The following is a 23,617-nucleotide window of genomic DNA, read 5'->3' as shown; positions in this document are numbered from 1 at the left end:
TGTGCCTTCCCCCCTTTCTCATTTACACTTCTGTCTCCATCTCGACCTCTATCTCTTTCTTTCCATGTCTCTCTCTCTTCTTAAAAAAAATATTGGGACTTCCCTGGTGGTCCAGTGATAAAGAATCCACCTTCCAATGCAGGGGACGCAGGTTTGATCCCTGGTCAGGGAACTAAGATCCTACATGCCGCGGGGCAACTAAGCCCGCACCACAACTACTGAGCTCGCACATCTCAACTAGAGAGCCTGCATGCCACAAAACTACAGAGCCCACACGCCACAACTACAGAGCCCACGCGCCCTGAAGCCTGTGCGCCACAACTAGAGAAGAGAAAACCCTCATGCCACAACTAGAGAGAAGCCCGAGCGCCGCAACGAAAGATCCGGCATGCCTCAACTAAGACCCGACGCAGCCAAAAATAATTAATTAATCTTTAAAAAAAATATTTATTTATTTATTTGGCTGTGCTGCGTCTTAGGTGTGGCATGCGGGATCTTCCGTTGCAGCATGTGGGATCTAGTTCTCTGACCAGGGATCGAACCTGGGCCCCCTGCATTGGGAGCGTGGAGTCTTACCTACTGGACCGCCAGGGAAGTCCCTCCATGTCTCTCTTCGTGTCTGTATCTCTCTCTCTCTTTGCTTCCATCCTTCTTATCTCCATCTTGCTCTGTATCTGTCTATCTATCTCCAGTAGGTCTCTCTCTTTCTCACATGGATTCCATCTTCCTATGTTGTCTTTCTCTGTAGCCATTTAGATTTCTGCTGCTACCTTTGGGTCTGCTTCTCCAGCCCTCTCTCTTTCTTTCTCTGATTTCTCTTTCAAACTGTCGCGATCTTCCTCTGACTTAATCTCTCTGTCTCTGTCTGTCCCTGACTCACTCTGTCTCCATATTACTGTGTATTTTAATCTATTTCTCCAGATATTTTTCTCTCTTTCTCACACTTTTTTTCTGCCTCTCTGTCTCTCTCTGTATCTTTCACTCTTTCTTTCTGTCCCCCTTTCTCTTTACCTCTTTCTGTCTCTCTCCCCTTCCCTCTCCATCTCTGACAGCTCTTTCTGTGTGTATACCCTCTCCTCCCCTCCTGGCAGGCCACACCCATCACTGGCCCCCGATCTGGCCCCTACCTGCATCTCCTCCATCCAGTCCACCATGTACACCATCTCCTGGAAGACTTTCTGCAGGGCCAGGTTCTGCTCAAGCCGTGTCCGCCGGGCACCTACCAGCCCAGTCAGCAGGGCCCACTGCCGCAGGACACTGTCACGCTGGGCTGCCACTCGGCGGGCATCATAGTAGCCTTCAATCGCCAATGCCTGGGCCAGCTCTGCCACGCCCTGCACCCGCTCCTCATAGGCTGCAATGTCTGCCTCAATCGCTTCATGCTTCTTCATGGCTGCCTCCACTGCTGGCAGCTCATACCCAAAGTTGTCCTGGGGCAGGGCAGGCCACAGACACTCATCCACGTTGCCTCAGCAGTCAACCTGTTACCTTGAGCCTGTGTGACCCTGGAAACTCCCCCACCGGCTCCTGTTACTCTGGAGACCAGTCCCATCCTTCTCTGTTACCCTGGAGACCAGCCCCACCACCCCAAGTTACCCTGGAGACCAGCTCCACCCTTCCCTGTTACCCTGGAGACAAGCCCCACCATCCCCAGTTACCCTGGAGACCAGCTCCACCATCCGCAGTTACCCTGGAGACCAGCTCCACCATCCACAGTTACCCTGGAGACCAGCTCCACCCTTCCCTGTTACATCTCTAACCCTAAACTTGTTACCCAGGAAATAGGTCCCATCCTTCCATTTCCTTAGAGACTGGGGACCAGGCCTACCATATCCTGTTACTTAGGAGACCAATTCTATCCTCCTGAGTTACCCTGGAAACCAGATAACAACCTCCTTTGTCACTTAAGAGATAATTAAATACTCTCCCTATTCTGTCCTCTCTAGTTACCCTGGAGACCAGTCTCACCCTCCTATTACCCTGGAGAGCAGGCCCACACCCCTCCCCTGCCAAACACTTAGGAAACCAATTCTCCCCTCCCACCTTCATTTGACACCTAGGAGACTAATCCAACATTTCTCTGTTGCTTAGGAGATCAAGTCTCTCTCTCTGGTCCCAGGGCCATCAGCGCCACCCTCCCTCCCTTTCCCCCGGAGCCAAGCCCTACGTCCTGTACCTGGGAGACCAGGCGCTGGTTCTCATTCAGCCAGCTCTCCCGCATAGCCACCTTGTGGTCAAACCTCTGGGCTAGTAGTACCAGCTTCTCCTGCCGAATCAGCTCAGCCCGTAGGGCGGCCTCCCGCTCATGTTCTGCCTTCTCCAGCTGTCCCCATGCCTAAGGAGGCAGGAGGAGGCAGTCAGATTCCAACAACTGCCCACAGTTTAATGGCCCTGGCTTCTCTATTTGAGGTCACTCCTAGCACTTATGGCACCTTTGCGCAGATTGGAAGAAAACGTTGCTTCCTCGGGACCCTTTACTGATGGAAAACCCATCAGAATGAATATCCAGTCCATGATGTCTGCAATGTGAATGGCTCCCTTGAGCAGTGCACAACCTACACAACTTCACAGAGCAACCCTTCCTCTCCCCTACATCCTCAGCCTCACCTTGTCAATATCCCAGATGCCACAGCCCTCCCGGGGCACGTAGAGGCGACGGTTGCTGGCACGCAATTTGCTCTGGATGCTGAAGAGCAGCACCTCCAGGTTCCCCTTCTCCTGAAACCTGAAGGGGCCTGAGCTCAGGAGCCCTGCCTCCACACCTCCACCTGCTACCCTCCCTCCTGAGCTGGGCCTCACTTGACGGGTTTCTCCAGTGTGCAATAGGCTGTGAAAGCCTGAAGCTGCTGCTGCACCCCACTCAATGAGTTGGCAAACTTCTGGTTGCTGATGAGGCCCACGGTGCGGTGGATCCAGGCCAGCAGCTCGGCTGCCAGCTCCTCGTAGCGCTCAATGATCTTCCCCACCTCCAACACCTGGTCCAGGACCTGACCCGGCAAAGGAAGGTGGGGTCAGCCTCATCCCAGATATGCCCCCATATGGTTCCCAGGCTCCCACCCTCCCCATTCCTTGGCTCCTCTTACCTTCCCAATTCGCTTCCCCTCCACAGCCAGAGCCTTCATCTTAGAGAAATAATGGTAGAAAGAGACCACATAGGTGATGATGGACTTCTCATCCGGAGCCTCCATGTTCACATCTGATGATTAAAGGAGAGTGAGGGAGCATGATGATGAGCGCTCTGACAGAGAGACTGAAGGTATTAAGTGGTGGGAGGGAGAACTCAACTCTTACTTGCTGTGTGACCTTGGGCAAGATAACTAACCTCTCTGTTCCTCAGTTTTTGTATCTGCCCAGTGGGCATCTACTTCATGGGATTAAATAGTGCCTGACACGTATAAACCACCATAGAGAAATTATCTATAATGATTTCTTTTTTTTTTTATTTTTTTTTTGGCTGCTTTGGGTCTTCATTGCTGTGCACGGGCTTTCTCTATTTGCAGTGAGCAGGTTTTTTCTCATTAAGGTGGCTTCTCTTGTTGCGGAGCATGGGCTCTAGGTGCGCGGGCTTCAGTAGTTGCAGCTCATGGGCTCAGTAGTTGTGGTGCACGGGCTTAGTTGCTCCACAGCATGTGGGATCTTCCCAGACCAGGGCTCGAACCCGTGTCCCCTGCACTGGCAAGCGGATTCTTTTTTTTTTTTTTAATTAATTAACTAATTTATTTATTTGTGGCTGTGTTGGGTCTTCGTTTCTGTGCGAGGGCTTTCTCTAGTTGGGGCAAGTGGGGGCCACTCTTCATTGCGGTGCGCGGGCCTCTCACTACCGCAGCCTCTCTTGTTGCGGAGAACAGGCTCCAGACGCGCAGGCTCAGTAATTGTGGCTCACGGGCCCAGTTGCTCCGCGGCATGTGGGGTCTTCCCAGACCAGGGCTCGAACCCGTGTCCCCTGCATTGGCAGGCAGATTCTCAACCACTGCACCACCAGGGAAGCCCTGGCAAGTGGATTCTTAACCACCGTGCCACCAGGGACGTCCCTCTATAATGATTTCTGGAACACACTATTCTACCTTCTACCTCAGGGCCTTTGCACATGCTGTTCTGTCTGAAACACTGTTCCTTTTCTTCATGCCAAACTCCCACTCATCCTTCAGGGCTCCACTCGACTTAAGTTTACTCAAATAAGCCTTTCTGTTCATCCTGTCTAGAGATGGTCTCCTCCTGTTATTCTTCCCCATAACATGTAATCATTTCCTCCTAGAATGAATCACAATTTATAATTACATATTCCCTTATGTGATTATGTTTTTACCTAGAGTTTGAGCTCCATGAGGACAAGGACTATGCTTGTCTTTTGCCACTGTTCCTTCCATGCCCAGCACACAGTAGGAGCTCAATAAATACATACACTAAGTGTATGAATGGTATGTGAAGTTTGAGGTCAAGGACACAGGCTTTGGAGGCAGCCTGAGCTTGAATCCCAGCTCAACCACTTACTCATTGAATAGCCTTATAAAATAGACCTAACTTCTTTGAGCTCAGTTTCCCCATTGTTACAGTAAGGATAGTCACAATGCCAGCCACCTAGAAACACTATCAGTATTAGAGAGAATAACCTGGCACAGAGGAGAAACTCAGTAAATTCTGATTATCATTTTAATTTACTCATTGAATGCACAGCATTATACTTTGCCCTTATTCTTCCTCAGCTCATGAAACTGACATCCAATAAACACCTACTATGTGTCAGGCACTGTAAGAGGCAAGGTAGAGGAATGATTCAGACCATGAATTCTGGAATCAGGAAGTCCTGTTTACTGGGTTTTCAGTGTGATGCTGGGCTACTGACTTCACATCTCTGAGCCTTTGTTTCCATCACTTTATAACAGTATTGATGACCTCTATCCAACCAGGTCAGTGTGAGGATGAAAGGGAACAGTGCTGATACAATTCCCAGCCACGTGCTTGGCACATGGTAGATGCTCAGAAAAAGGGAGCAACCCTTATTCCAGATATGGGGGATTGGTGGGGTATGATTATGGCCATTATTCCAGAGATGGGGAAGTTGGTATTGGGTGAGATCATGGACTGGGAATGAGGTTGAAGTCAGGGGTGGGGTTGGGAATAAACTGAAAATAGGAAAGGGGTTGGGGATGAGGACAGAGTTGTGGATGGGGACAGACAAAGGGATGGGCTGGGGATGGGGAGGGGGGTGGGCATGGGAATAGGACAGTGCTGCAGATTGGATTGGGGATGGTGTTGGCTTCAGGGATGGGGCCGGGGTTAGGAAGAGAGGGGGGTTGGGTTTGGTGGGGAGGTGATTAAGGATGGGGTTGGGGAAGGGGGGTTAAGCTGAACATAGGAATGGAGATGCGGTTGGGTTTGAGGTAGAGATAGAGAAAGTAGAAGACGTGGGGATGGGAAGGAGGTGGGATTGAAGATGAGGAAGGGGAGGGAGATGGGAGGGAGCTGGAACTTGAAATGGCCTTGGGGTTTAGGATGATATTGCAGCCAGATGGGGTTGAGTTTGGGATGGCATTGGGGTTGGGAGTCCCCCAAGAGGAAATCTGGGCTGGGGCCATGCAGGGCTCACCCTCAGGGTCCAGCAGACGTGCCAGCCCCAGGTGCTGCTCAGCCGTGCGGAAAGCTCTCTGCAGGTTGTAGTTGGCGTTGGACTTGGTGAGTTTGCTGAAGTCCACGAGATCGGGCCTGGGCAGGGGCACAGAGAGGGCAGGGAGCAGGCAGGCTCCAAAGCCAGTGGGCAAATGGATGAAAAGACATCCTTGTCTGAGTCCCACCCAGGGCGAGGGCAGGAGGAGCACGACCCGGCCAGTGGGAAAGCTGTGTGTGCTGGTGCGTGTCTGTACAGCACTTAGCTGTGGGTGTGAGCACTGCATGAGGGCACATGTACATCTGACTTCATGACGCACACGTGTCTACGTGGGTGCATCTCTGTATAGTATTATGTAGTGCTTGGAAGTAGAGGTCTGGAGCCAGCGCTCCTGACTCAAGCCCCAGCTTGGCCATTTCCTGGCTGTCACTCTGGGTGAGCTACTGCATCGCTTTGTTCCTCAGTTTCCTCGTTTGTAAAATGGGTAGAATAATAGCATCTGCCTCATAGGGTCACTGAATATTAATGACTTATTGGAAAGCACTTAGACCAATGCCGGTACACCCAGTAAATGGTCCCCTTGTTAGCAGGACCCTGGTTACAGCTTGCGGGCTTCTGGGTATGTAGGTGGGGCTGGGTCTCCCCATATGTGCATGAGTGTGTACATATGGGTTCTGGCTTCCCTCACACTAGAGCAAGTCCCTCCCAGTCTCTAGGCCTCAGTTTCCCCAATCTGTCACATGGTCAATCATGATGTGGGTATAATTTGTCTGGGTACCCTTCTTCAGCCAGCTCAGCGCCGGGCCCTGAAGTATGGATAGGTGGGTTCACAGGGAGCCAGATGGAGGCCTGGGAGCTCACCATGAGGAAGGACTTTCTGATGGGAGGAGATGCTGTGCACACGCCAGAGTGGACCATCCCTGGGGAGTGAGCTGCCCACCCTGTGGGCATGCAAGCAGCAGGCAGAGGTAGAAGCCATATATGTGCATGAGTCTGTTCCTGTGTGCACACATCTGTGCAAGGGCCCACGTGTTTCCATGTGTGCATAGGGTATGTGGCCCGGACAGGGGTCTGTGTGTGCATCTGTAAGTGTGTGTGTTAGAGCATGTGTGTGAACGGAAATGTGTATGTGTGCAGAGAGGTGAAGAGGGTGGGTCCTGTGTCTGTGTGTGTCATCTATATACATCCGGGTACAGGTGTGTATCTGAGGGATGGGGGCGGGGGTAGGGTGCAGGGCAGGGCTGCCCCAGGCCAAGTGGTACCTGTGCCGGTGAATGAGGGCATTGAAGGCCAAGCCGTCCCGCCAGCTGGTGGTAAAATTCTGGATGTTTACCTCAGGGTAACTGGCAGCGTGGAAGGGAGAAACAGAGGCAGAGATGGAGAGAGTCAGGAGGAAAGAGGCAGGAAGGGAGAGACAGACAAACAGAGATGGATTGATGGATGGTTGGATAGATAGATAGATAGATAGATAGGAGATAGATAGATGATAAAAGATAGATGATAGATAGGTAGGTAGATAGAAGGGTAGATAGATATAGATGATATATAAGTAGATAAGGAAGAAAGAAAGAAAGGAAAAAAGAAAGAAAGAGAGAAAGAAAAAGAAAGGAAGGAAGGAAGGAAAGGAAGGAAGTAAGGAAGGAGGAAGGAAGGGAGGGAGGGGAAAGAAAGAAAGACAGAAAGAAGGAAGGAAGGAAAGAAAGAAACAAAGAGCCAGGAAGATGGAAAGAGAAAGAGAGAGGGAGGGAGAAGAGGGGACAGGAGAGGAGCAAGAAAGAGAGAGAGGCAGAGGGAATAAGGAAGAGAAGGAAAGAAGGAGAAAAGAGGAACGGACAGAGAGAGAGCAAGATACAGACAGAGATGGGGAAAGAAAGGAGTGGGGAGAGAGATATAGGAGGGGAGAGAGGAGGGAGGGAGAGATCGGAACAAGGAAAAGCAGACATAGAGGTAAACACAGACACACGGAAGAACAGATGGAATTGCAAGACAGACAGAGAGCCCCAGGAGGACAAGAGTCAGAGAAAGCCCAGTCTGCATCCGTACCTGCCCCTCCCGCCTTCCTCCCAGGGCTGCTCTCCAGAGGGCACTTCAGTTTCAGGTCAGGCCCCTCCCAGCAGGGGGACCAGGGACATGCCCGGTGGTGTCTGTGAGCCCCTCTTCCCAACCCCACTGAAGGTACCAGGACCCTGAGCTGCCTGAGCCCTGGTGTGTGCCCCCCTAGGCTAAGGGGTGGCTGCTTTGGGGGGGGGGGCGAGGGAAAGCTTGGGAATAGGGTCGGGGGTCCACCCAGGTGCACATGAGGCCTTTTGCGGTGCAGGACGAGATGGGGGGAGAGAAGGGAGCAGGATGGGGACAGCCCACCACCTTCCGGCATTGTTCCCTGAGGAGTCCGAGTTCTAAATTTGAACCTGGCCTTCCGGATTGTTATACAGGTTTATTCATCAAGGTCGGAAGAGTTTGCTACCAGTTCGTTAATTTCAGATGTAACTTTTGATGCTGAGGATTTGGGCTGCCCCTTGCGCTCCTGTCCCAGAGGGAAGCCCAGAGGTTAGGCTTACCTGGCCTCCTGGGGGTGGGGGAGCTTACCCAGCTGTCTTCATCTGACACCACAAGAGCAGCGCGTCCTTGGCCGAACGAGTCTCTCTGTTGTCCTCAGTCTCAATTCTGATGACTTGAATCTGTGAGGATACAAAACATGGCTGTTGGGGTCTGGAGGGCTTGAGCCTGGGAGTGGCAGAGGAGATGGGAAAGGCAGCTTCAGGCTGAGGGTGGGAGCACCTTCTCTCCCCCTCCCCTTCCCTTATGGCATGTCCACTCCTCCCTCCTCCCAGAGTCTTTCCTACCTGGCCCCCGCTTCACCTCCCTATGGTCACACGGTGGTCCAGCTCCAGTCTCTTCCTTGGGCTCCCAGCTCCCAATTTTGGCCATGACCCCCAACCCAGAGGGATCCTTCTAAATCTGATTATGCCCCTCCTTTTGATAAAACTCTCTAATTTCTCCCCATCTCAGACAGAGTAAGATCAAATTGCTAATCACAGATGACCAAGGCCCTGCCGACCCTTCTGAGCTCAACTCCTCCCTGTCTCCCCCCTGCCTCCTAGTCTCTAGCCATACTGGTCTTTCTGTACCTGCAACATGCCAAGCTCATTCCCACCCCAGGGCCTTTGCATCTGCTGTGCCCCCTGCCTGGAATGCTTTCTCCTTTCATCTTCATTCAGCCATCAGCTTCTCAGAGAGCCCTTCTCTGGTCACCAAGGCTAAAATCGCAACACCATCAACTGGATATTTTAGATCGCTTTTACTGCTTTATCATAATCTATTCTTTTCTCATAGCTCTTTTTACTTCTTTGCCTAGAATTGATCCTTTTCCCATACATGTCTTGTTTGCACATTGACGTGTTTATTTATTATCTGTCTAAACCCCCCGCCCATGTCTTGCTCCATAAAACAGAAAATTTGTCTATTTTGTTTCTGAACTGGAGCAAGGTTGCCTGGATTCCAGTTCCAACTCCACTACGTAGCTGTGTGATCTTGAGCATATTACTTCACGTCCCTCGGCTTCAGTTACCTCACTGGTAAAATGGAATAATGAATAGTACCTAATTTATGGGGTTGCTGTGCATATTAAATGCCAAGTGCTTAGAAGAGAGTAAAAACTATGTAAACGAGGATCATAATGATGGTGGTGATAACGATTTTTAAAAACAGGGTTCCTGGAACATATTAGGAATATTTTTGGAATGATTGATTGAGTGGGTGAGGGACACCCTCCTAAGGCCCCACCTCGGGGGGTGGGCTAGGCTGGGGTCACTTGGAGATCACCTGGAAGCGGAGGATGATGGTCCAGACCAGCCCGAGGGTCAGTCGGTGGTTCCCGTCCACGATGTCATGTGAGCCCACGTTCTCCAGGTGCACACGCTGCTCCTTCAGGAACTGCAGTGCCTTGTCTACATTTTCCAGTGAGTGGATCCTCATGCGACCACGCGTGGGCCTTGGCTAGGGCGGCAGGGGCATTAGGAAATCCGGCACCTGGTCAAGAGCACTGTGCCCTCGATCCCACCCCTTCCAAAGAAGGCCACCCCCATAACTACGCTCCCCAACCCCATGTCCAAGTCCAGGCCACGCCCCTTCAGTCTTAGCAAAGACCCAGGACCTAATCCTTCTAAAGAAGGCCTGCCCCGTTCATAGCCAGAACCTTTCAAGTCTTGTCCTTTCAGGGTTTTTTCAAGTTCCTGGCCTCGCCCCTTCAACTTAAGCTCCACCTCCAAACTGATAGCCACACCTTTTATTATGAAGCTCCGCCCTCTGCCTGTAGCCATACTCCCTCCCCTTCCTTTGGATCTCTGCCCCAGGCCACCAATGTTTCGCCACTAATTCCACCCCTCACTTCCTCCTTGTCAGGTCCCTGTCTAGAGCCACGCCCATTCCTATCAAGCCCCGCCCCACCCCAGGACTCTCCGCTTTTTTTATAGCTCTATTCCTTCCAAGGGTGTTTGTTCCTATTCTATAGCCATGCCCCTCACGACTTCCTGAGCTTCAGGCTCTGGTTCTTTAATCAATCTCTAGCGCCATCAGAACCCCACTCTTTGCGATGAAGTCCTGTCCAAGCCCAGAAATACAACTGCAACCCACACAACAAGCCACACCCATACAAGAGTTCCGTCTCGTCGCCCAGACTCCCGCGACCTAGGCCTCACCCTTCCGAGGACAAACACACCCTCAACCAAAGACCCCCTACAACAGAGTTCTACCCCTGTTTTATAGCCATGCCTCCTACTACTGCATACCCAGGACAGTCCCTTCTAATAAAGCTCCTCCCTTTTCCAATAGCCCCACCCCTTCCAGCGGAGCCCCACTCAAGCCCAGAGTCCCGAAGGGCAGCCCTCTCTGACGGAATCCCGTCTCTGTTCCAAGCCACACCCCCAGGCTCCTCACAACCAAGCTCCATCCCTGGGCCATAAGCCCCGCCCACCCAAATGAGGTGCCTTTTACCCACCCAGCCTTTCTAGGTCGCTCCATCCACCCGTTAGCCAGGCCTGCAGTCGTCCAGCCCGAGACGCTAGGGCCGCCCCCTTTACCCAGCCCTTCAGGCCCCCTCACCAGCTGCTCCCCGGACAGCACTTCCAGGAGCCGCGTGAGCACGAAGCCATCCCTGAGGTCCGCATAGAGGTCCCCGATGTGGCAGCCAACGCGAGCGAGGTGCGAGTTCACCCACTTGGTGAAGGTTTTCTTCTGCACGGCCTCCCGCTCATCTGAAGGACAGGCCCTGATGAGCCCTCGTCTCCTCCAGGAACTCCCCCTTCCAGCTTCACCCCAGCCCTCCACCGCCCAGCCAAATCCTGCTCAGGCCCAGCTCCCTGCAACTATCAGGTCTTTGGGCAGGCGGCTCCTCATACCTGGGACGCCCTCCCCCCCTCCCCCCCCCCCCCCAATGCCCACCTGGAGACCGCTTCTCTGTTCTTTAAAGTTTTCCTGAGATGTCACTTCCACAGGAAAGCTACCCTGTTTCTTACCCTAGTCAGCGCTGTTCATTCGTTCAGGAAATATCTGAGCACCCACTATGTGCCCCACACTGTTCTAGGCTCTGAATACGAGGCAGAGCTCAGTTTAGTGGGGACACATAATATGCTAGGGAGCCACAGAGGGTTAAGGAGGGAGAAGGACAGGATGAGAGTTCGGTCTCAGGGATACCTCTGGCTTCTGTGGGAAGGGTGCATCAGAGAGAGCAAGAATAGCAGCCCAGAGCCCAGGAAGGAAGAGGCTGGACCAGGGCAGAAGCTGAGGGGATGGGAGAAGGGGGCATACTGGAGAGTTATTTAGAGATGAAAAAGTAAGAGTCAGCCACTGACAGGCTGCGGGGAATGAAGAGGAAGGAATATGCTAGACTGAATGTTCCTTGAGAACAGGAACCATGTCTCCCCCGTTGCAGTAGCTGGACTACCAGGTTTCCCACATCCCTGGGGCAAGAAGTAGGCAGAGATTACTTAAGCGGGGTGGGGAGGGGGAATGTGTACAACTTCCGCCTTGCTTGCTTACAAAGAAATTGTTTGGGACCTCTCTTCCCTCTTCCCGTTTGTTTTTGATTTTTTGGTGGCATTCGGGATCTTAGTTCCCCAACCAGGGATGGAACCCATGTCCCTGCAGTGGAAGCGCAGAGTCCTAACCATTGGACTGCCAGGCAGGGAATTCTCGCCCCATTTTCTTTTTTTTTTTAATAACAGTTTTAGGGACTTCCCTGGTGGTGCAGTGGTTAAGAATCCGCCTGCCAGTGCAGGGGACACGGGTTCGCTCCCTGGTCCGGGAAGATCCCACATGCCGCGGAGCTACTAAGCCTGTGCGCCACAACTACTGAGCCCGCATGCCTAGAGCCCGTGCTCTACAACAAGAGAAGCCACCGCAATGAGAAGCCTGTGCACCACAACGAAGAGTAGCCCCCGCTCGTTGTAACTAAAAAAAGCCCACGTGCAGCAACGAAGATCCAAAGCAGCCAAAAATAATTAATTTAAAAAAAAATAACAGTTTTATTATGAGCTACATTCCCATACTATAAAATTCACCCTTTTAAGGTGTAAATTCAGTGGTTTTTAGTATATTCACAGAGTTGTGCAACCATCACCTATATCTAGTAACATTTTTATCACCCCAAAAAGAAACCCTGTACCCATTAGAAGTCACTCCCCATTCTCCCGTCTCCTAACCCTAGGCAACCATTCATCTATTTTCTGTATCTAAGGATTTACCTATTCTGGATACTTCACATAAATGGAATCATGCAGGCCTTTTGTGTCTGGCTTCTTTCACTCAGCATAATGTTTTCAAGGTCCGTCCACGTTGTGGCATGTATCAATACTTTATTCCTTTTACAGTCAAGTAATATTCCATTGTATGGATATACTACATTTTACTTATCTATCCATCAGCTGAGGGACATTTGGGTTGTTTCCACTTTTTGGTGATTATGAACAATACTGCTACGAACAATCAGGTGCAAGTTTTTGTGTAGACACGTGTTTTCAGTTATCTTGAGTATCAACCTGGGAGTGGAATGGCTGGGTCATCTGGTAACTCTATGTTTAACCTTTTGAGGAGATGCCAGACTGTTTTCCAAAGCAGCTGAACCATTTTACGTTCCCACCAGCAATGTACAAGGGTTCCAATTTCCCCACATCCTCGCCACCACTTATTTTCCTTTTTTATTTTATTTTTTAAAATTACGGTCAACCCAGTGGGTGTGAAGTAGTTTCTCAATGTGATTTTTTTCCCCCAGGTTCATAATTTATTGTACAAATTGAGTATCACATGATAAGCTGACATTAGTTTCTCCAGGCATGAGAACTTATGAGATGAGGTACAGTTTAGAATCCATTTATGTGGCTTTCACAGCTGGAGTTTTTTTGGACCTTAACTTGAAGTATAAGACTATCCAAGCAATGCCTCTATACGTGGCCAGTACACAATTCATTCTCCCTGTGAGAGTATAAGAGTTGAAATATTTTTTGATACCAGTGAAATGGAATTGGGTGTCAGTTTCTGGACCTGCCACGATTTCAGCCTTCTAAAAGGCACAAACCGCCAGCCTGTCTCAAGGTGGTTTCGATTTGCACTTCCTTAATGATGAATGATTTTGAGTATCTTTCACATGCTTATTGGCCATTTGTATTGCTTCTTTGGTGAAATGATCTATGCAAATCATTTGCCCACTTTTTATTTTATTTTTATTTTATTTTATTTATTTATTTTATTTATTTATTTTTGGCTGTGTTGGGTCTTCGTTGCTGCGCATGGGCTTTCTCTAGTTGTGGCGAGCGGGGGCTACTCTTCGTTGGGGTGCGGGGGCTTCTCACTGCAGTGGCTTCTCTTGTTGCGGAGCACGGGCTCTAGGCACGCGGGCTCAGTAGTTGTGGCTTGTGGGCTCTAGAGCGCAGGCTCAGTAGTTGTGGCGCACAGGCTTAGTTGCTCCACGGCACGTGGGATCTTCCCGGACCAGGGCTCGAACCCGTGCCCCCTGCATTGGCAGGCGGATTCTTAACCACTGCGCCACCAGGGAAGCCCTGCCTGGCCTTCCTCACTCTTTCCCTGACTCCCGCAGCTTGAACACCAAGGTCCACAGACCACGGGATGGAAGAAGGAACTGGGAACCCACACTAACTGCTTGGAGCAGAGTCTCCTTGCCAATGAGGCTGCTCATGTAGGGGCTATCCAGGGGAGAGAAGTAAGCTTCTATCTCCTTTAAGCCACTGTATTGTTGGGTCTCTTGTTACAGCAGCTTAGCCTGTACAGACACTGTTTGCATTTCATCACTAAATAATTTAGCAGTTGCACTTTTAAGTTTCCCTTGAGTGCAGAAATCATGATTTATATTGCCAGTTTATTTCCATTTTTACCCACTTGAAATCTCCCAGTAACTTTTATTTCCTATCATTAACCATTTGTAACATTATCAACTACTGCATTTGACTCTGCCAGTAGAAAATACACATTGCTAAAAAACACACACTGACTGACCTGTATTTTTTTGTGCTTCACGTTGGATCTTGAATGTTTGCCTCCAATTTGAAAGTGAATATGCAGAAACGAACAGTAAATCCAAATGGCAATCTTGTTTGCCTAAGTGTGGGTTTTGTGCTGTTTGGATAGGATGGGGGACCTGTGTGAACACATCGATCACACACGAGGAAGTGATGACAGAAAAGATGCAGAACTGGGTATTTGGTGATTCTGCCTTCCAAAGGCGATGCCCATAGCAGATTGTGGTCCATGCTGAGGGCCAAGTGGAACTTGAGTGCATCCCCAGCGTGGTGCAGAATGAGGGCAACTGGATTCAGCCCTGCTTTTACTGATGACCAGCTATGTGACTTCAAAAGCACATCCCTCCTCTTTGGGCCTCCATTTTCCCATTTCCAAAATGAGGGTTTAGGACTAGATCAGGATTTCTTCAGTGGGTCTGGGGGACCCTGGGTGTTTGGGAACTCATGCTTGGAAGACAAGGACCCAGGAGAATATTTTTAATTTTGTAACTTCATTTCAATGATCCTCAGAGAAAATTAATAGAAACACGTCCTGGACTCTCTGGATGGTGACTTTATAGAGGACTATGCTGTGAGACTTGGGGGGTCTCTGATTACAATCTCATTAGCATGAAGCTGGGGTCCAGAACTGAAATGCCCCCCAGGGCCAGGCAGGCTCCACATGAGAGAACGAGGCCCTCCTAAAAGGGGGCAGTGGCCACGTGGCCCTGGCATCTGGAGTCTCACAGGAATGAAGGCCCAGTGTTGCCATATCACATGATAGCCCATGAGGTGCCAAAAATCTGGAGATAAAAATCTCCCTGTTTTTAAATGTTGGCAACTGATTTACGTTGTTATAAAACACAGTGGGGCTGAAAACCAAATGTGTCCCAGAGTGCCACTTCTGACCTAAGTCGACATTGAATGTTTACTGTGTTGGTGAGTGTGTGTAGCTACCTCACTGGGTGTCTTCCGCCTGCCCCTCAGGTGCCTTCTCCCCTCTTCTGCACCTACTCTGAGCCCAGGGAGGCTGGCTGGCGTGAACTATATGAATGAGCTCCCTGGCCCTTAAAGGCCTCAGACTTTTGGTTGGGTTTTGCTAGCAGGAGATGAGAGGAGAGAGAAAGGGCTGAGGGACTTGTTCCCTCCCTGCCTGACCAGCTTCCCCAGGACCTGGTGCCTCTCCCTACATCCCCCACTCCTCCTGGGGATGCCTCTCTCCCCTCTCACCACTCCCTGCCCTGCCCCAGTCACTGGGAGTGGGGAGGAATCTCCACACCTCTCTAAATAGTCCCTTCATTAAACTCTCCTCAATTTTACCCCTTTGAGGGGGCCATCTGCTTCCTCCTGGCCCTCTAGTTGGCACACATACCTCTGGGTTGTCAAGACTCCAAGGCAAATGACAATCGTCCTACCTCTGCCATTGTGCTCATATTATTTTGCCATTTATATATTCTTCCCCACTGTGGTAGTCACCAATCACAACTGAAATGCATTTCCTTAGAATTACACTTTAATTTTTCATATCTTTAATACATTGAGGTTTTCATAGAGCAGGAACTAACTACTCCCTTATCTACTCCTGGTTACAGAGAAAGGATAGAGAGAGACAATATGTAAATGATATGTTGGCTATTAGTCTGGGAGAAGTTAGGAAGCCGGAGACACTAAGTATCGGTGGAAATGTGAGGACATCATAACCCTCATGCCTGCTGGTGGGGCAGCCATTCGGAAGGCAATCTGAGTCAAATTAGATTAGCGCAGAGCGGCCATGAGCCAGCAATTCTTTCCCTATGTATATGTCCTGTAAACTTTTCCACGCTGGTTTATAAAGAGCATGTATGACGATGTTCAGTGTAGTGCTATTGGGGGGAGGGGGCAGAGACAGGCTGGGGGTTGGGGAGAGCCTGGTTGTCCATTATTGGGACAGTGGAACATGGCAAGTGCACACCTTCAACTCCATGCAGCGGTTAGAAGCCAGAGCAGAGGCGCACAGAGCCACATGGATGAGTCTTGAGGCTATAAGGCATAGCGCTGAATGAGAACATAATGCAAAAAATGCAATCGAGACTATGATAAAACATGCATCGATTAGCAATACCTGCATGTACAAACCCACACGTATAGGGCTCCCAGATTTATGACAAAGTGAAATTGCAGTTCAGTAGGGAAAGGAAAGTCTTTTCAATAAATGGAGCTGAGTCAACTGGACATCCATGTGGGGGAAAAAGAGAACCTTGACCCACACTGTACACAATAATAAATATACTACATACCATTTGGCTTATAAATCTAAATGTGAAAGGAATACAATAAGGCTTTCAGAAGAAAACATCAAAGAATATCTCCATGACCTTGGAGTAGGCAAAGATTTCTTACACAAGACACAGAATTTTAGCCATACAAGAAATAATGATTAAATAATTATCAGATTAGACTACCTTTAAATTAAGAAAGACTGTTCATCAAAAGGCAACGTCAAGAGAATGAAAAGTCAAAAAAAAAAAAAAAAAAAGAGAATGAAAAGTCAAGCCACACAGTGGGAGAAAATATTCACAACACATATATCAGACAAAGGACTTGTAGCCAGCATATATAAGAACACCTGCAAAACAATTAGAAAAAGGCAGGAAAATTAATAGGAAAATGGGCAAAAGACTTGAATGGGCACTTCACAGGAGGATATCCAAATAGTCAGTAAATATATGAAGAGGAGCTCCACTTCATTAGTTGTTTTTAGTCATCAGGAAAATGCAAATTAAAACCACAATAGAATGCACACCCATTAGAATGGCTAAAATTACAAAGACTGACCACACCAAGGGTTGGATGTACAGCAACTGAATCATTCATACACTGCTGGTGGGAATGTAAAATGATACAAACTGGAAGTTTCTACTAAAGTTAGATATACACATACCTTATGACCCAACAATTTCACTCCTGGGTGGGTATAAGCCTCAAAAATGAGTGCTTATGTCTCTCAAAACATGTATATTTAGAGCAGCCATAATCTGTAATAGTTTGTGATACTACAAATCACTAGTTTGTAATAGTCTAGTTTGTGACATCCCCAAATTAGAAGCAAACCAAATGCTCATCAACAGGTGAACGGATAAACCATGGCATTTTCACACTGTGGAATACTATACAGCAATGAAAAGGAACAACCTACACGTACAGGTAGACATGGGTGAATCTCATGAGCAGCGTGTTGAGTGAATGAACCCAAACACAGAAGGGTACCCACTGCATGGTTCCATTTATATAAAGTTCAAACGCTAGCAAAATGAATGTACACTCTTAGAAGCTAGGACAGTGTTTACTCCCGGGACGATACAAAGGCAGCCTGAGAGGGGCTTCTCTGGGGCTGTCAGATTCTGTTTCCTGATCTGGTTACAAGGGGGTGCTCATTGTGGAAATGCTGGACACACAATATATCTGCCTTTCTGTGTCATGTAATACTTTTTAGAGTTAAAAAAAACATGGAGGGGCTTCCCAGGTGGCGCAGTGGTTGAGAATCTGCCTGCTAATGCAGGGGACACGGGTTCGAGCCCTGGCCTGGGAAGATCCCACATGCCGCAGAGCGGCTGGGCCCGTGAGCCACAACTGCTGAGCCTGCGCGTCTGGAGCCTGTGCTCCGCAACGAGAGAGGCCGCGACGGTGAGAGGCCCGCGCATCGCGATGAAGAGTGGCCCCCGCTTGCCACAACTGGAGAAAGCCCTCGCACAGAAACGAAGACCCAACACAGCCAAAATCAATCAATCAATCAATCAATCAAACATACGCATCTGATTCAAGATCCTCAATTAAAAAAAAAAAAAAAAGCTATATAAAAAAAAAAAACATGGATACATGCACACTAATTAGCAACGCACGTGTTGCGAAGAAAAAGATTTGCGTTAAAACAATCAGAATGACTGCCTATAGGAGAGAAGGCATTGGTGTGAGATATGGGACTAAAAGAGAATAAAGGAGTAGATCAAGAGGAAAGGGGCTTCCAACATTGTGAAGCAACTATAGTCCAATTAAAAAAAAAAAAAAAGAGGAGAGGGGCCTCCACACAAACTGTGGAGCATGGGACTTCCCTGGTGGTCCAGCGGTTAAGACTCCATGCTCCCAATGCAGGGGGCTGGGTTCAATTCCTGGTCAGGAACTAGATCCCGCGTGACGCAACTAAAAATATCCTGCATGCTACAACTAAGACGCAGTGCAGCCAAATACATAAATAAATATTTAAAAGAAAAAAAAACCAAAAAAACTGTGGAGCATGATTATGGGAACTCTCTGTAATGAATGGGATCCGGACAATTTTTTAAAATATCTTCATGCAGGGACTTCCTGGCGGTCCAGTGGTTAAGACTCCACGATTCCACTGCAGGGGGCATGGGTTCGATCCCTAGTGGGGGAATTAAGATCCCGCATGCCGCACAGTGCGGCCAAAAAAAAAAAAAAAACCACCTTCATGCAAAAACGTATTACGGAGGACTCTGCTCAAGGGTTTGGCCTTAGTGTGAATAGAGAAAAACCATGAGAGAAGTGGGCAAAGGGATGCAAAAGAAAATGCACCCTAGCTGTCTACGTCATGTTAGCATCTTGACCAGCAGGATAGCAGCACCTCGAAGTCACTGTTAAGCTGAAGTTACTGGTTTTGTGGTTTGGGTCTGGAATCCAATATAATGTGTTTTAGTTGTAGAGAACCATAGGCATAAGAGATATAAACAGAGTTGTGTGTTTTTGTGCATTTAAGAAAACCATATTTCAATGATAACACTTATATGTGGAATCTAAAATATGACACAAATGAATTTATCTATGAAACAGAAACCGACTCGCAGATATAGAGAACAGACTTGTGGTTGCCAAGGGGGAGGGGGGTGGGGGAGGGAAGGACTGGGAGTTTGGGATTAGCAGATGCAAACTATTTTATCTAGAATGGATAAACAACAAGGTCCTACTGCCCAGCACACGGAACTACAATATATTCAATATCCCGTAACAAACCATAAGGGAACAGAAAACCATAGTTCTAATAATTTAAGTAGACACAGGGAGTATATGAGAATTTTTTTTTTTCTTAGAGGGGTCCCTACATTTCTCTGGACTCGATGCTGTCTGAGGTGTCCAGGGCTGGTGCTCTCTGAATCAGTGGTTCTAAGAGTTGAGGAGTCCTTGATCCTTACATTACCACATCCCACCTCTGCTTAAAATTTCACCATAGCTCCAGGTGCCCTCACACTCTTTGGAATGGCCTACAAGGCCCCTCAAGATCTGGCGGCCACTGGCTCCTTGCCTGCCATCATTTACTCACCACTTCGCTCCAGCCACTCTCAACTTCTAGAGGTCTTGCCTATGCTGTTCCTTCTCTCTGGAATATTCTTCCGCTCTCTTCCCAAGGCTTCACTCCTGTTTGTCCATTAGGGCTCAGCTCAGCCATCTCTTCCTCCAGAAAGCCCTCTGATTCTCTAGACTGGATCAGGCCCCTCATCTGGTCTCCTACAGCCCTGAACTTGCACATCTGGCCTCTGCCTGTGCCTCCCCCATCTCGGCCCTGATCCCAGTGGGTCATCATTTTGGGCTGGATCTAACTTTCCCACAGGACTGGGAGCCCTAGAGGAGCAGGACCAGGGCTGCCTCAGTCACCACCATGTCTCTCCTATTGTCCAGGACAGGCCAGGCGCAGAGCAGTCACTGATTAAATATTTTGTGGATGAAATAATAAATTCTAGAATTCTAAGTGGATATGTTCCCAGGTTTTTTAATCTATGAGTCTAAAAATACAATTTTGGGACTTCCCTGGTGGTCCAGTGGTTAAGACTCCACACTTCCAACGCAGGGGCGGGGCGCAGGTTTGATCCCTGGTTGGGGGACTAAGATCCCACAGGCTGTGCATCACGGCCAAGAAAAGAATAAAAAATAAAAATTTTTTTAAAAATACAATTTTGGGCTTCCCTGGTAGCGCAGTGGTTAAGAATCCGCCTGCCAGTGCAGGGGACATGGGTTTGAGCCCTGGTCCGGGAAGATCCCACATGCCGCGGAGCAACTAAGCCCGTGCGCCACAACTACTGAGCCTGCGCTCTAGAGCCTGCGTGCTGCAACTACTGAGCCTGTGTGCTGCAACTACTGAAGCCCATGTGCCTAGAGCACGTGATCCGCAACAAGAGAAGACCCCACAATGAGAAGCCCACGCACCGCAACGAAGAGTAGCCCCTGCTCGCCGCAACTAGAGAAAGCCTGTGCGCAGCAACGAAGACCCAGTGCAGCCAAAAATAAATACATTTATAGAAAAAAAAATTTAAAGTTTCCACGAGTATATGTTTATATTCTTCTAGGTGTCTAAACCAGAGGAAGCTAGCCATCCATGGGTTGAATCTGGTTCAGACTTTGTGCACTTACAGTTGTTTTTTGTTTTTTGGTTTTTTTGATTGGGAAATTGCAGATAAACATCAGAGCTAGCAGCTCTGGGCCTGCATTTCCCCATGGTTAGAGCAGGTGACTAGGGCGACCACAGCCCCCAGGCCACTCACTCGTGTATGTCACCTGCTTTCCCAGAGGCCCTTGAGTTTAAGAACCTTAACAACTTGGAAATCTTATAAGTTTCCAAGAATCTTAATATTGAAGATCCCATGATTGTCAAATGCTGAGTTACTAAAATTCTGAGATTCTAAGGGAACTCATTCTGACTTTTGGATTTTAAGATTTCATGACTCTTGACAATATATATTTTATGTGTATCACACTCCATGTTTCTGAGATATTAACATTCCAAGGGTCATCGTGCTAAGGGTCTAATGTTTTAAAGGCTTATGATTATGGAGTTACATGTCTCTGAAGGGTCTTTGTTCATAAGACTTTAATATTGATGATTAAACACTTCTGAGGTTCTAAAGCCCCATGAATACAAAGTCCTAAAGTTCAAGGGCCTACAGTTCCAAAGGTCTAAGGTCCTAAGATTCTATAACTAGACAGTTCTCTGGTCTTTGCTTATATTGTCCTAAAACAACCAAGTATGGTGACCAACCATTGAAGTTGTCCCAAGACTGAGGGTTTCAGTGCGAAAACCATGAACGTGTGGTTATTCTCTCTGAAAGTGCTCAGGGTCCACGTTTCTAATCTGAGATCCTATAGGTTTAGGATTATAAAGCCCAGGGATCTATGTGCATTAGAGTTTAAGTTTCTGATATTCTAAGACCCTAGGAGCCAACGATTAAAATGTCTTAAGATCTGTGATTATAAAGTTCTGTTTACACGAGACTCCACTTCTAAAGGTCTTGGGTTCAAAGAATCTCTGGGTATGACATTCCAAGGTCCTGAGATGCGAGGTTTCAGCATTTCGGGATTCTAAGGAAGTCCGCTTAGAAAGTCCCATGTTTCTGGGATTGTACTGATACGTTTCTAAGGTTCTATGGCTGCACTGCTCCATACAGCAGCCACAGCCACGTGTGGCTATTGAAATTTAAATTAATTAAAACTAAATCAAATTAAAAATTCAATCCCTCAAATAGCACTGGCCACATTTCAAGTGCTCACAGCCACAAGTATCAGTGGTTAGTATATTGGACATCACAGATACAGAACATTTTCCCATCATCATGGAAAGTTCTACTGGACAGTGCTGGTCTAAAGATTCAAGGTCCAAATGTCTGTAACTCTCTTCCCAACCTCCAGGCCATCAGGGTACAAAGACACCACCCCAGTAGCTTCCTCCCTTCCTTCCCTCCCACCCTCGCACCCCAGCCCTCCTCCAGGTACCTGCCAAGGCCTTGATCCGCGAGCATTCAAAGAGTGAGGCAGCCGCGGTGGAGGCGGCTGGTTGCTCCCGCTCCCAGCCCCGATCTGGGCTCTCCCAGCGGGCTGCAGGGTTGTTATTGTTAGGGGCTGGCGGCCCCTCCATGTTATCCACTTCCCCTGATACCTGCGCCATCGGGGAAGCTGAGGCCTGGGGATGAGGAGAGGAAGGTTAGGGCTAGAAACAGGGCCTGAGTTCAGAGGTCCCACTTCTAACAGCACCTGGCTGTGAGTCCTGTTCCCTTTCAACTTCAATTTCTCTGTCTTTAGAAGGGACATGATAATAATGACAATAATGTTCACCCTGACCACATCATAGGGTTGTGGTCAAGCACCAAGTTTAGTGCAGGGTAGGGGCTCGGCAAACTGTCACTGTTGGGACTTCCCTGGCCGTCCAGTGGTTAAGACTCAGCGCTTCCACTGCAAGGGTCACAGGTTCGATCCCTGGTTGAGGACCTAAGATCCCACATGACACAGAGATCCCGCATGCCGTGCGGCAAAAAAAAAAATTGTCACTGTTATTATTGTTAGAAAGATAGCATTGTTATCAATAGAACTCTATAAGGCAGTAATAACAATAATTCACATTTATTGAGCAGTTGCACTGTGCTCAGTACTTTATATGCATTATCTTATTTAATTCCCATAAATTTAATTCTGTAAAGAAAGGTACTATTAAGCCTATTTTACAGAGGAGGAAGCTGAGGCACAGAGGGGTTAATTCACTTGCCCAAGGTCACTCAGCTAGTGAGTAACCAGGATTCAAATGTAGTCACTGTGATCAAATAACTGCATTTATGGCCTCAGTTCTTCATCCTTATAGCCACACCCTTTGCCATATAACTCTTCAGTGTTCTCCCACTCTGGGGATGGGAAGAATGGAAGAGGAGGGTGGGGGGACATGCCTTACCCCTTGACTCTGGGTTTGGCCACATGACTTGCTTTAACCAACAGTATTAGGTAGAAGTGCTGGTGAGTTCTGAGCCCAGGACTCAGGAGACATTGCATGTTTTTGCTTGTGTTTGACTGTGGCCATGAGAAAAACACTACTAGGCTAGTCCAGGTCCAAGGCCCTCATCACAGCCAAGGTCAGCTAGAGCAACCAACAGTCAACATCCCCCTACCCATCCTAACTGGTGAATAAGCTCATATAAGCCCAGCCTAAGTCGCTGACCTCAGACTGACTTGAGGCTAAAAAAATGCTTAGTGTTTTAAGACACTGAGTTTGGGGTGGTTTCTTATGCAGCATTATTGTGGCAACAGCTAACTGACATACTGTCTGACTCCAGAGCTATGTTCTAGAACACTGCCAGATTGTAAATATGAAATTTAAGGGTATGGGAGACATTAGATACATCTCCTCCACCCTCTGGAACCCCAGGCCTGATTCTAAGACTAAGAAAGGAGGGAGTTGGGAGGAGATCAGTGTCCCCATTCTTAAAATATTCCGACAGTTGCCAACTCACCAGATTTTAAGAAGGCAGGGTCTAGGTCTTGGTCAGTGTAGTGGAGACTGTCCCTTTCAACAGACACTCAAAAATCCATTATTATTTTTCCCTTCTTCCACGGAAAGCTGTAAGTGGGCACCTGTGTGACCTTGGCTGAGTCACTTACCCTCTCTGGGGCTCAGTTTGTTCATCTGTAAAGTGGTAATGATAATGGTACCCATTTCCTAGGGGTGTTTGAAGATGACAGGATTAATAATGCAGGGAACATG

General features: G+C 48.5%; 2 protein-coding genes across 4 annotated transcripts in view; both read right to left on the bottom strand.

Annotated features, from left to right (window-relative positions):
* Nucleotides 1–23,617, bottom strand: part of SPTBN4 (spectrin beta, non-erythrocytic 4) — a 74,215-nt gene that overhangs the window by 49,816 nt on the left and 782 nt on the right. For all 3 annotated transcript variants that reach the window (XR_009006172.1, XM_057534879.1, XM_057534880.1), the window contains exons 2-12: nucleotides 21,865–22,051; nucleotides 10,706–10,857; nucleotides 9,428–9,601; nucleotides 8,192–8,283; nucleotides 6,868–6,948; nucleotides 5,588–5,703; nucleotides 3,084–3,196; nucleotides 2,800–2,987; nucleotides 2,608–2,725; nucleotides 2,177–2,335; nucleotides 1,128–1,430 (exon numbers count right to left, since the gene is read on the bottom strand). Coding sequence is in view for 2 of the 3 variants with exons in the window: in XM_057534879.1 (XP_057390862.1) it covers nucleotides 1,128–1,430; nucleotides 2,177–2,335; nucleotides 2,608–2,725; nucleotides 2,800–2,987; nucleotides 3,084–3,196; nucleotides 5,588–5,703; nucleotides 6,868–6,948; nucleotides 8,192–8,283; nucleotides 9,428–9,601; nucleotides 10,706–10,857; nucleotides 21,865–22,036 (1,668 nt within the window). In the remaining variant the exon portion in view is untranslated. The remainder of the gene's footprint in view (nucleotides 1–1,127; nucleotides 1,431–2,176; nucleotides 2,336–2,607; nucleotides 2,726–2,799; nucleotides 2,988–3,083; nucleotides 3,197–5,587; nucleotides 5,704–6,867; nucleotides 6,949–8,191; nucleotides 8,284–9,427; nucleotides 9,602–10,705; nucleotides 10,858–21,864; nucleotides 22,052–23,617) is intronic.
* On the bottom strand, nucleotides 12,972–15,536 carry LOC114235518 (ATP synthase membrane subunit K, mitochondrial-like). The gene is made up of 2 exons (XM_057534420.1): nucleotides 15,528–15,536; nucleotides 12,972–13,160 (listed from the first exon to the last, which is right to left on the bottom strand). Exons 1-2 carry the CDS (start codon nucleotides 15,534–15,536, stop codon nucleotides 12,972–12,974), a joined length of 198 nt encoding a protein of 65 aa, XP_057390403.1.

Source organism: Balaenoptera acutorostrata, chromosome 19 (genome assembly GCF_949987535.1).
Source record: "Balaenoptera acutorostrata chromosome 19, mBalAcu1.1, whole genome shotgun sequence".
Lineage (NCBI taxonomy): Eukaryota > Metazoa > Chordata > Mammalia > Artiodactyla > Balaenopteridae > Balaenoptera > Balaenoptera acutorostrata.
The sequence above is the reverse complement of the archived record's forward strand: the minus strand, read 5'-3'. Positions and strand labels throughout refer to the sequence as shown.